General features: G+C 41.7%; 1 protein-coding gene across 2 annotated transcripts in view; it reads right to left on the bottom strand.

Annotated features, from left to right (window-relative positions):
* F8 (coagulation factor VIII) overlaps positions 1-10,274 on the bottom strand; it is a gene marked incomplete at both ends in the record, with an annotated part of 111,351 nt that extends 101,077 nt beyond the window's left edge. For both annotated transcript variants that reach the window (XM_080718661.1, XM_080718662.1), the window contains one exon: positions 10,129-10,274. In XM_080718661.1, coding sequence (XP_080574787.1) covers positions 10,129-10,274 — 146 coding nt within the window. The remainder of the gene's footprint in view (positions 1-10,128) is intronic.
* Positions 10,275-12,131: the final 1,857 nt, after the last annotated feature.

The following is a 12,131-nucleotide window of genomic DNA, read 5'->3' as shown; positions in this document are numbered from 1 at the left end:
ATGACAGGATGTGCCCAGAGCTAGCTTATCCTATTCATAAGTATCAAAATAATCAAGATTATAAAATGGCATCATCAAAATTAAAATTCTATCATCTTTTTCTTGGCAAATGCATATGACTGCCTACACAACACCAAAAAACTAGATAGCAAATGAATTATTTATGCCATTAAATTCAGTTTTATACTAAAATATTACTTATGTTTCAGATTGACACTAAAATACAAAGCACCATGTATGAAGTACAAAATTAATTGTTAATAACATTAATAGATAAATGAACTGGATGTGGTGGCACACCCTTGTAATCCCAGTACTTGAGAGACTGACACAGGAGGGTTGCAGATTCACAGCCAGCCTCAGCTACTTAGTGAGGTCCTCCACAACTAAATGAGGCCCTGTTTCAAAATAAAGAATGAAAAATAGGGCTGGGGTATAGCTCAGAGGTAGAATGCCCCTGGATTCAATCTCTAGTATTGCAAAAAAGAAAAAAAATAGATAAATGGTTAATTGTTCAGTTAGATACTAGGCCACAGACCCTCTAGACCTCTACTTCAAGTCCATTTACAGCATTCAACTGCAGGCTATATCAACTATAGAATGAACTTCCTCACACCATACACAAAAATTAACTCATAGTGGATCAAAGACTTTAATGTAGGAACTGAAAATATAAGACTTTTGTAGGTGAAAATGTAAATGAAATCTTTGTGACCTTGTATTTGGCATTAATTTCTTATATATAATATTGAAAGCCCAAACAATCGAAAAGAAAAAGTAGATAAATTGGATATTGTCAAAATGAAAAACTTTGTGCTACAAAGGATAATAAAGGAAAGTGAAAAGGCTTCTCACAGAATAAGAAAAATATCTGCATGTTATAGATTTAATAAAGATGTAATATAAATGATATATAAAGAACTTTTTAAAGTCAATTAAACAAATAATCCAATTAAAAGATAAGCAAATAATTTGTATAGACATTTCTCAAAAGAAGATGCACAAATGACTAATAAGTACACAAGAGACATTTAATACCATTAATCAGATAAACACAAATTCAAACCACAATTAGATATCACTTTATCCCACTAGCATGGCTATAATGAAAAATACAGTAACAAATGTTGATAAGGATGGGCAGAAATAGGAACTCTCATCCACCACTAATAGGAATGTAGAGTAGTACAGCTGCAAAGCAGTTATATATAGAATTATCATTTGACCTAGCAACTGTTCTCCTAAGTATATGCCTAAGAAAAATGAGAACATGTCCACAGACAGATGTGTACATGAATGTTTATAGTAGCATTATTTATAATAATTAAAATGTCCATCAACAGATGAATGATTATTAAGCTATAAAAAGGAATGAAAGATATATAAAAGATATATAAAGACTCAGTCTGTTTTACTCTGTGCAATGATGAGTAGTGAGATTTTTTTATGCCAAAAGTGAATATTTCAAGATCTAATGTAGTTGATATGTTCACTTTTTGCAAAGTAAATGAATATGTGAATAATGCATAGCTACATGTCAGTAAGATAGTATGGGTAATGAACCAATAGCTTTTTTTTCTCAGTGAAGATAAAGAAGAATTACTTTTATATTCAAACATATGGATATAGAAAAGGTGTTCTCAGAGAAAGATGTATAACATGCCTCCACCATGAAAACAATGGACCGAGAGAGAGAGAGAGAGAGAGAGAGAGAGAGAGAATAACACTACTTTTCTCAAGTATTCAACAAGATAAAAGAAACTAAGAAAAGTACAAACTCTAAAATTAAGTTAACTTTCTGACTTCCGGGAAGATGGCGACCGGGAAAAGCGGGGCTCTTAAGCCCCGCTAACAACCAATCTCTATTACCACAAAATCAGCGCCTTTCATAGCCAGAAAACACCATCACCAGAGAAACAAAAAAAAAAATCACCAGCCACAGAGAGGAGGGGTTCTCAGAATGGAGCTCAGAGCGACAGAGGAGATACGCCGGCCTCATGGCCGAGGACGTGGCAGCAGCGCCTTACTGCCAGCGGCAGCAGCGAGTTCACCGGACGGCTATGGCTACAGACCAAAGCACTTAACAGCCCACCAGGCTCCAGAGAGGAGCGGCGGACAGCGAGCCGAGGAGAGCTGCTGCGGAACAGCCTGGCGGAATTTGGCAGATTTTTCGGTGCAGGGAGCATCTAAAGCTCCCAGTGGCTGGGCTCAGCACACGCTGCAGGGAATCAAAGCGGAGCTCAAAAACAGAGAAGAAATACACCAGCATCACGGCCGAAGGCGTGGCAGCGGCGCCATATTGCCACCAATGGCAGCAGCAGTGACTTCACCGAGTCCACTACAGCTCCATCTGCGTACTCAACAACAGTGAGTCAAATTGCGGGCCCCAGAGGAGAAATCCCAGTACTGCACTCCCAGGGACTTGACCCAGTGGGGGAGTGGCGGTGGCAGAGATATCATACCATAGGAGAACGTGCAACCTGGCACCCCCCATAGTCTAAAGCAGCCTCTATTGACTCCCTGGGTCTGAGACTTTGCGATACAACCCAGTAAAGGAGTAGTGGTGACTGAGATACCACAGACTTGAGATCCAGAGCACCTTAAGTGAAGTCGTAGTGACCCAAGGGAAGAACCCAGAGAAGGCACAAACTTCCAAAATCATGGGAAAGAGGAATAACAATGGAGCAATGAATGCCCACAACCCCACAACATCAGAACCTGATAAAACAGAAAATCAGAGATTTCTAGAAGATCAAATCAGGAAAACAACTGTAGAAATAATAGAGGTGTTTCTAAAAGAATTCAGAGAGAGCCAAAAAGAGATAAAGGATGCAATTAATGAAGTAAAGTCCTCAATTCAAAGTACAAACAACCCCCTGGGCGGGTGGGCAGGCGCTGGTGGGGCACCCCTAGGCGACCCCCCTCTCCACCCGGAAGGACCCCGTGCTCCGGGCCCCTGGGCCCCAGACCCTGGGCAGGTGGGCAGGTGCTGGCGGGGCGCCCCTAGGCGACCCCCCTCTCCACCCGGAAGGACCCCGTGGTCCAGTCCCTGGGCCCCCGACCCTGGGCGGGTGGGCAGGTGCTGGCGGGGCGCCCCTAGGCAACCCCTCTCTCCACCCGGAAGGACCCCGTGGTCCGGTCCCTGGGCCCCCGACCCTGGGTGGATGGGCAGGCGCTGGCGGGGCACCCCTAGGCGAACCCATCTCCACCCGGAAGGACCCTGTAAAAAGGAAAAGAAAAAGAAAAAAGGAAAATATCGGAGAGGGGTCAGGAGGTGGCGGATGCCAGGATACTGGAGATGCAGACAAAACTTATCCAAATGAAATGGAATTATTGGAAAAATTCCCCGCTAAGGAGGACTGCTTCTTCTCTACATTGTTAAGAATCTTGGACATCACCTGTAAGGAGAGAGACTTTAGCGGAGACCAAGGAGAAAGGCGGTGCTGAAAGCCGTCTCCGTGTTGGCGGTGGAGAATTGTATTCAGGAGAAGCAGAAATCGGAGCCTACCAACCTAATTTTTTTTTGGAGAAATTACACCAAAGGTTGAATGCTACTGTCGCACATGCTTAGGAAGATTGGACAACATTCAGAGTGGAAAAAGAGCTTGGGAAAGATTTGAAATGGTGGAGGCAGTGGCAATGGCAGTGGCCAGTACTCAGGGGAGGCAGAGATCTGATACATTACACCTGGAACTTTTGAAGTAATGACCCCAGAGGCAGAATGCTACCACCACCACGCACCCTCGAGAACGTGGGACAAATAGTTGGGCGAAGAGGGTGCTCGGATTAGAGCATGCCGAGAGGTGAGGCCGGCGATGGACACAGCAAAGCTGGGATTGGAGCCTGCCATAAGGCAAGGCCGGTGCTGGGGCCTCTGAGACTGGGATCGGAGCCTGCAGAGGTGTTAGGCCGGTACCGGGGCCAACGGCCGGCATCGGAGCCTTCCGTGAGGCAAGGCCGTTATTGAGGCCTCCGAGGCCGGGATCAGAGCCTGCTGAGGGGTTAGGCTGGTGCCGGGGCCACTGGCCGGCATCAGAGCCTTCCGTGAGGCAAAGCCACTATTGAGGCCTCCGAGGCCGGGATCGGAGCCTGCCGAGTGGTTAGACTGGTGCTGGGGCCAGTGAGGCCGGGATCAGAGCCTGCTGTGAGGCATGGCCGGTGCTGGGGCTTCCGAGGCCGGGATCGGAGCCTGCTGAGGGGTTAGGCCGGTGCCGGGGCCAGCGAGGCCGGGATCGGAGCCTGCCGAGTGGTTAGGTCGGTGCTGGGGCCAACGGCCAGCATCGGAGCCTTCCGTGAGGCAAGGCCATTATTGAGGCCTCCGAGGCCGGGATTGGAGCCTGCTGAGAGGTTAGGCCGATGCCAGGGCCAACGAGGCCGGGATCAGAGCCTGCCATGAGGCAAGGCCGGTGCTGGGACCTCCAAGGCTCCCAAACCTCCAGACTTCCCAAACCAAGTCATGAGAGCCAGAAGGGCTTGGAGTAACATATTCCAAACTCTGAAAGAAAACAACTTCCAGCCAAAAATGTCCTACCCAGCAAAACTTTCTATCAAATTAGATGGAGAAATAAGAAGCTTCCATGACAAACAGAAATTGAAGGAGGAGAAAAGCGGGGCTTAAGAGCCCCGCTAACAACCAATCTCCATTACCACAAAATCAGTGCCTTTCATAGCCAGAAAACACCATCACCAGAGAAACAAAAAAATCACCAGGCTCCAGAGAGAAAGCGGTCTGAGAACAGAGCTCAGAGCCACAGAGGAGATAACCGGCCTCACGCCCGAGGATGCAGCAGCAGTGCCATACTGCCGGCAGTAGCGGCAAATTCACCAGACGGCTACAGCAAGCCGAGGTGAGCCGCTGCGGACAGACAGGCGGGATTTCTCGCCGCAGGTAAAATCTAAAGCTCCCAGTGGCTGAGCTCAGCACACGCCGCAGGGATTCAGAGTGGAAATCAAAACCAAGAAGTAATACGCCAGCCTCACGGCCGAGGGCGTAGCAGCGGCGCCATATTGCCACCGGCAGCAGCAGCAGAGAATTGACCGAATCCAGTACAGCTACATCTGTGTACTCAAGAACAGTGAGTCAAAATGCGGGCTGCAGAGGAGAAATCCCAGTACTGTACTCCCTGGGACTTGACCCAGTGGGGGAGGGGCGGTGGCAGAGATATCACACCATAGGAGAACATGCAACCTGGCACCCCCCACAGTCTAAAGCAGCCTCTATCGACTCTCTGGGTCGGAGACTCTGTGATACAACCCAGTAAAGGAGTAGTGGGGTCTGAGATACTACAGACTCGAGATCCAGAACACCTTAAGTGAAGTCATAGTGACCCAAGGGAAGAACCCAGAGAAGGCACAAACTTCCAAAATCATGGGAAAGAGGAATAATACTGGAGCAATGAATGCCCACAACCCCACAACATCAGAACCTGATAAAACAGAAAATCAGAGATTTCTAGAAGATCAAATCAGGAAAATAACTGTAGAAATAATAGAGGTGCTTCGAAAAGAACTCAGAGAGAGCCAAAAAGAGATAAAGGATGCAATTAATGAAGTAAAGGCCTCAATTCAAAGCACAAACAACCGATTAGACCACATGGAGAGCAGAATCTCGCTCTTAGAAGATGATCATTCCAAAAATGAATGCATAGTTTCTAATTTAGGGAAAAAATATCCGACAGCAGGAATCTAATATTGAAGAAATATGGGCCCATTTTAAGAGAGCTAACCTAAGAATAATTGGAATAGAGGAGGGAAAAGAAAGTGAAACCAAAGGGATCAACAATCTCTTCAAGCAGAGAATCTTAAAGGCAATAAAAACAAAGGGCCAAGTGACATTCAGAGGCAAGCCAATTAGAATCACTCCAGACTTCCCAAACCAAGTCAAGAGAGCCAGAAAGGCTTGGAGTAACATATTCCAAACTCTGAAAGAAAACAACATCCAGCCAAAAATTTCCTACCCAGCAAAACTTTCTATCAAATTAGATGGAGAAATAAGAAGCTTCCATGACAAACAGAAACTGAAGGAATTTTTGTCTTCAAAACCAGCACTAGAGAAAATACTCAAAGAGATTAACTACAAAGAAGAAATAGGTAACACACACCAGAACCAGAGAAACAAGAGTTTCTATCCAACAGTCAACAAAGATTGGTTATCTGTGGAGATTCATTATTTATGTTAGTCTTTTACCTATCTCTAAATAGTATTGTTTGCCTTTATTATTGTTAATTTTTAGGATTTCTAGTTGGAATATTAATATACCTTCAGATATAGCATTTGGAAATATTTTATCCCATTCTATTAGTAACTGTTAACTCTGTTTACATTGTCTTTGGATATACAATATTTTTTTAATTTTTGGGGAGTTTGTATACTCTTCTGTTGCCTGTGCCATTGAAATCATATCCAAGAAATCACTGCCAATTTCAGTGTTGTGAGGTTTTATGACACAGATTTTCTCCTAAAAGTTTATAGTCTTAAGATTTATATTTAGGCCTTTTATCTATTTTGAGTTAATATTTGTGTATGGGATGAGGTAAGGGTCCAACTTTATTCTTTTCCATGTAATTATTATGTTTCAACAATATTTAGTTAAAAGATTATTATTTCTACCACCAAATGTTCGTGGAAACCTTGTCAAAAATAACTTGACAATATAGGGAAGAATTTAGCTCTAGGCTTTTATTTAACTCCAATGGTTTATATATCTGCCTTTAGAATAGTACTAAACTGTCTCAATTATTGTAGCTTTATATGGTTTGAAATCAGAAAATATATATCTTCTAGCTTTGTTCTTTTTCAAGATCGTTTTGGGTATCTGGAGTCCATATTCCATATTAGGATAGATTTTTTTTCTGAAAAATAAATATATAAATATATGATAGTTTCACCTAAAAAATAGAAAAAAATATTCTCTGGTAAGAAAGAAAGTAAAAAGAAATATTGAAATGTTATCTTTAAGTCATCAAAAGCTTGGTACCAGACAAATGAAACTGTTCTGTGAGATTATCATTGTTAATTTTGGATAAATTGCTATAATACTAGATGTCAACCACTAAGCCAAGCATGGGAAGGAGGGATGGGGAGGAAACGGGTTGGGGATCGGGTAGGGGCTAACTGGGCAATGTGTGCATGTATGTTTACAAAAGTTTTTTTGTATCCCACTATGATGTATGAATACAGTGCACCAATAAAAAATTTAAAAAAATAAATAAAATTAAGTTAAATATTTAAAAATGACTAAGAAAAACAAAGTGGAAAACTCACTCTTTGAAAAGACTATCAACAACAAAGTAGATAAATCTGTGCTAAACTTATTCACCAGGAAAGGATAAATAGCAAAGAAAGGGAATTTAGGAGTGAAAAAGGAGATGCAACTATAAGTAATGCAGAGCAAAAGAATCATGAGAGTATTATATTCAATGCAATGGCAACAAAATTGAAAACCTAAAGGAGTTTCCAGCTGAATATGTAATTAAAGCTATTGCAAACGTCACTAGGATAAAGTGGATTCATAACTGAGTCTTATCTAACATTTAAATAATAGCTATTTCTAGTATTATTTAAATTTTCTAGGCAAGAGAAGAGGATGGAACACTTAACAATGTATTTGATAGAGCCAATAAAAGTTTAATACTAAAACTCAATAATAATTGTAAAAATAAGCTACCAATCAATCCCATATATTAAGCCACACAGTGTTTAAAAAAACATTAGGGCTGGGGGTATAGCTCAATAGTCGAACACTTTTCTGGAATTCTTGAGGCCCTAGGTTTTATCCCTGGTACTAGACTGTCCTGATAATCTTGGAGTGTAATTTACTGTTCAGATACTTTGATTTTTGCACAGTTATATGTACTAACATTTTTTCCCTCTCCTTTCCCTCCTCTTTTGGAGTGCTGGAAATCTAGTTACATAATTTCTTTGCCCATGAAGACAATTCAGATGATGCTAGAAGCTGTATACAGGAAGCTAACTCTACCACTGAGCCACATAACCAGCTCCCAAAGTCATTTATAATACAGATTTTATGGCAACCTCATCAAAAATAAAGAGCAAACGTTATTTTTTATTTATTTATGGTACTAGGGATTGAAGTCAGGATATATCATCCATACCAAGCTTGCACTCAACCACTGAACGACATCCCAAGCCCTTTTTGATTTTGATTTTGTGATAGGTTCTCGCTATGTTGCCCAGGTCTGCTCCTGCCTCAACTTTCTGAGAAGCTAGGATTATGGGCATTTGACACTATAGCCAGAAGAAAATCTTATTTTACAAAGAAAAATATTTCAAATACAATTTGTGTGTGTGTGTGTGTGTGTGTGGTCCTGGGGATGGAATCCAGAGGCATTCTACTTCCAAGCTGTATCCACAGCCCTATTTTTATTCCTTACTTTGAAATAGGGTCTCACTGAGTTGCAAAGATCCTCACTAAGTAGCCGAGGCTGGCCTCGAACTGTGATCCTCCTGTCTCAGCCTCCCGAATGCTGGGATTACAAGCATGCACCACCACGCCCGGCTTCAAGTACAATTTCAAGTACAAACTGGGAGTAGACAGGGATTCCACTTTTATTTTTATTATTTAACATTTAACATTTCTTGTGTTTCCTAATAAATTCATCAAGATAAGAAAATTAAATAACTGGCTATGAACATTGGAAAAGGACTAAATCTGTCTCATTTTGCTGATTATATGATTCAATACCTATGGAAACTGTAGGGTAAAATTATTATAATAAATAAGAGAAGTTGGTAATGATGCCAGGTTAAGATGAATATATAAAAACCAATAGCTTCTCTCTATTCTAGGACTAAGAACTTAGAAATGGTCATAGGAATAAACTATTAACAACAGCAGCATCCTTATAAAATGCCTAGGGATAAATGTAATAATAAATTAGGGCTGTTGTGATTCTAACTAGAATCTAGACTCACAACAGGGCTTGGCTCTTTTCATTGGAAAAACAGCTAAACACTTTTATGTGGAAAAAGAAAGGCACAAAAAGAGCAATTAAGATCACTTCCACTTACTAGCTATCAGAAGGCATTTTAGGCCCACTGGAATCACCTCAATATGGTATTGGCATAGCAAGATAGTACCATATCAATGAAATAGCATAAAGTATATATTCATATATGAAAATTTAATATCATGAATGTGTTTATTCAAATCATTGGCAGCGATGTATTTGACATATGGTGCCACCACAATATGCTGTTGATCTGGATGAAAATAGATAGAAAACAAAATGAGCCAAATGATATTAGAAAGAAGGAACGAATTAATGAAAGCAAAAGTGGAACCTGATATGACACAATGAAATAAAATAAAATAATTGATAAATCAAACCAAAAGATGTTCCTTGACAAGACCAAAAAAAAATCAAGTAACCTCCTAGAAGTATTATTTTGAGAGAGAGTGAGAGGCAGAAAGGGAGAGAAAATATACGATGCAAGGGAAAAAAAAAAGGAGATACAACTACAGACAGAATAATTTGACCAAATCACAGAGACTGTTACATAACTCAATATCATTACATTATTAAATCAAGTGATAATATATTGCTTTGTAGAAAAATTATAATCCAAACTCACTGAAGAAGTAGAAAACTCTGAATAAACCAATGACCATAGACAATATCAACGGTTATAATCTACTCTTCTCAAATGCACCTGAACCCCCTGAAGTTGAAAAGCTTCTGAATTCCTAGCTATTTTTCCATAAAAAACATATCACATGCATACACCAAAAAACTGGAAACTAAACTTGTAATATTGTTTGGATCTCTCTGTGGAAGGTTGGTGTAGGCAATGAGAAGTTTTGTTCTCTCTTATATGTCCCTTTCACCCTCCTTCTACCATACCCTTTAGCTTCAGAGTGATACCATGTGACCATGAAAAGAAGTACACAAAATAGAACAATATATCAATAATTTCTATCTCTGAAAAGAAATGGAAAGTACCACTTGTGCTAAAGGCAGAGATGCATGCATACCTTATCTGAAAAAAATTTTTTTGGGGGGGCCTGAATATCGTAGACATCCTAACCTGGTCTCTGCACCTTTTTTCAATCAGTCACACCTCCACAATACTGGCCCCTGATCAGCTCCTTTAAAACATGCCTTTACCTTGTATCCACATGCAGTTCATTGAGTAGGTCACTGTTGATATAGTCCCAGGACAGTTCCACAGCACCCAGGTAGTATCTTCTGGTAACACTCAAACTGAATGGCAAAAGGTACAGAAAAAAGCAGGTTAAGAGCTCTATTTGCATGGCTCTTATTGCTAGAAAGTGTTCACCTGCAGAAGTGAAAGATTAACTCTTCTCTAAGATATCTTTATCTTCCAAGAGAATAAAGCAACTTCTTCATGAATTACTGAAAAGTCGCTACTGCTTAGCAGATAATTTTAGGGGACTTTTCCCTCTGGGTGTGACTGCATTAGCACTAAGCAGTACAGATAGGATTGCTTACTTTTAGGCCATGGGAAGCAGCCACAGGAAGAAGTCGAGTAGGAAAAGGGTGGCTGAGCTAATGCTTAACCCATTCACCTCTGAGAGCAGTGTGGACATAAGTCTGGTTCAAAATCCTCCAAAGGCTTCTGACCTCCTTAAGTAAAATCCTACATCTTTGCCCTGACCTAGAGCATCCTGAATGGTCTCCATGCTTCTTCCACGCATCTTGGTGGTTTCTGCTCCCTCTTGCCAGATTGTCCTCCTTGTTCTTGCTTCAGATAGCAAGCACACTCATGCCTCTAGACTTCAGCAATATTTTCTTCACTTGAAACACCGTTCTCCTGCATCATTATGCAACTTCAGCCCCACACTTTAAGTCTTGGCTCGTATCTTGCCTGTTGAATGGACTTCAGAGATGGACCACAATTACATGCTGAACTCTTTACACTCGTTGGCAACATGGATAGCTCTGTCAGCCTCATTCTTCAATAGCACTCATGACTTGTTATCTGATACATTTTCAGGTTGTTTGTATTTGGCCCAGATATAGGCTATGTTTCATTTCATCAAAATAGAGCCATGCTGATCTCAAACAGAGCTTCTACACAGGTTAATGTACATTAGAGGGAGTGAGGATCCTGCAAAGACCTCTAAGTGTAGGAGCCAGCCAAGAAGAAACTTGACCAAAGTTGCTATAAGAAATGTTATCATTGAGTCCGATTCTGCACAGATATGATCATGTTAGGTAGTATTTGGTGAGTTGTCCGGCTTGGAAAAAAGCAGGAGGAAGCCTCTTTGATAAACTTTCGCTGAGACCTTCTGTCTGGCAAGGATCAGGATACAGAGACAATAGCTGGCAGAAAGTGTGTGTGTGTGTGTGTGTGTGTGTGTGTGTGTGTGTGTGTTACTGGGAATGAAATACAGGGGCTTTTTCCACCTCCGGGCTATATTCCCAGACCTATTTTACACTTTATTTGGAAACAGGGTCTCACTAAGTTGTTGAGAGCCTCACTAAGTAGCTGAGGCTGGCTTTGAACCTGTGCGATCCTCCTGTCTCAGCCTCCCAAGCGTGGGGGTTACAAGCGTGCGCCACCACGCCCGACAGAAAGTGTTTTACTTTTTTGTGTGTGGGGGTCTAGGAATGGAACCCAGGGGTATTTGACCTCCTCTGAGCTACGCTCCCTGCCCTATTTTTTATTTGTATTTTGAAACAGGGTCTCACTAAGTTGCTGCGGGCATAAGTAGCTGAGGCTGGCTGCGAATCGTGAGCCTCTGGTCTCAGCCTCTCGAATGCTTGGATTACAAGTGTATGCCACCACGCCCAGCTTCTAAGTACTTTCTAATACAGGCGCTATTGTCTTCATTTTCAAGGGTTAGGCATCTTGTTCATCTGGCTCCCGAAGGCATGGTCTTAATCACCTACACTTGGATGCCTCAGAAATGAAGGAAACCCGTGACTTCTGGAGCCCGATCACATGTGTTTGAACAGTAGTGACAAACATAAACCGAAAAAAGGGGTCCATAAGCAGTACTTAAAATACATGAGTACATTATATTGTGACACAATGATTTTTGAAAGGTGTAGACTGAGCCGGGCGTGGTAGCGCGCTTGTAATCCCAGCATTCGGGAGGCTGAGACAGGAGGATCGCGGTTCACGGACAGCCTCAGCTACTTAG

Source organism: Muscardinus avellanarius (assembly GCF_963383645.1).
Source record: "Muscardinus avellanarius genome assembly, chromosome: X".
Taxonomy (NCBI): domain Eukaryota; kingdom Metazoa; phylum Chordata; class Mammalia; order Rodentia; family Gliridae; genus Muscardinus; species Muscardinus avellanarius.
Note: the sequence above shows the minus strand (reverse complement) of the source record. Positions and strands in the feature narration are given on the sequence as shown.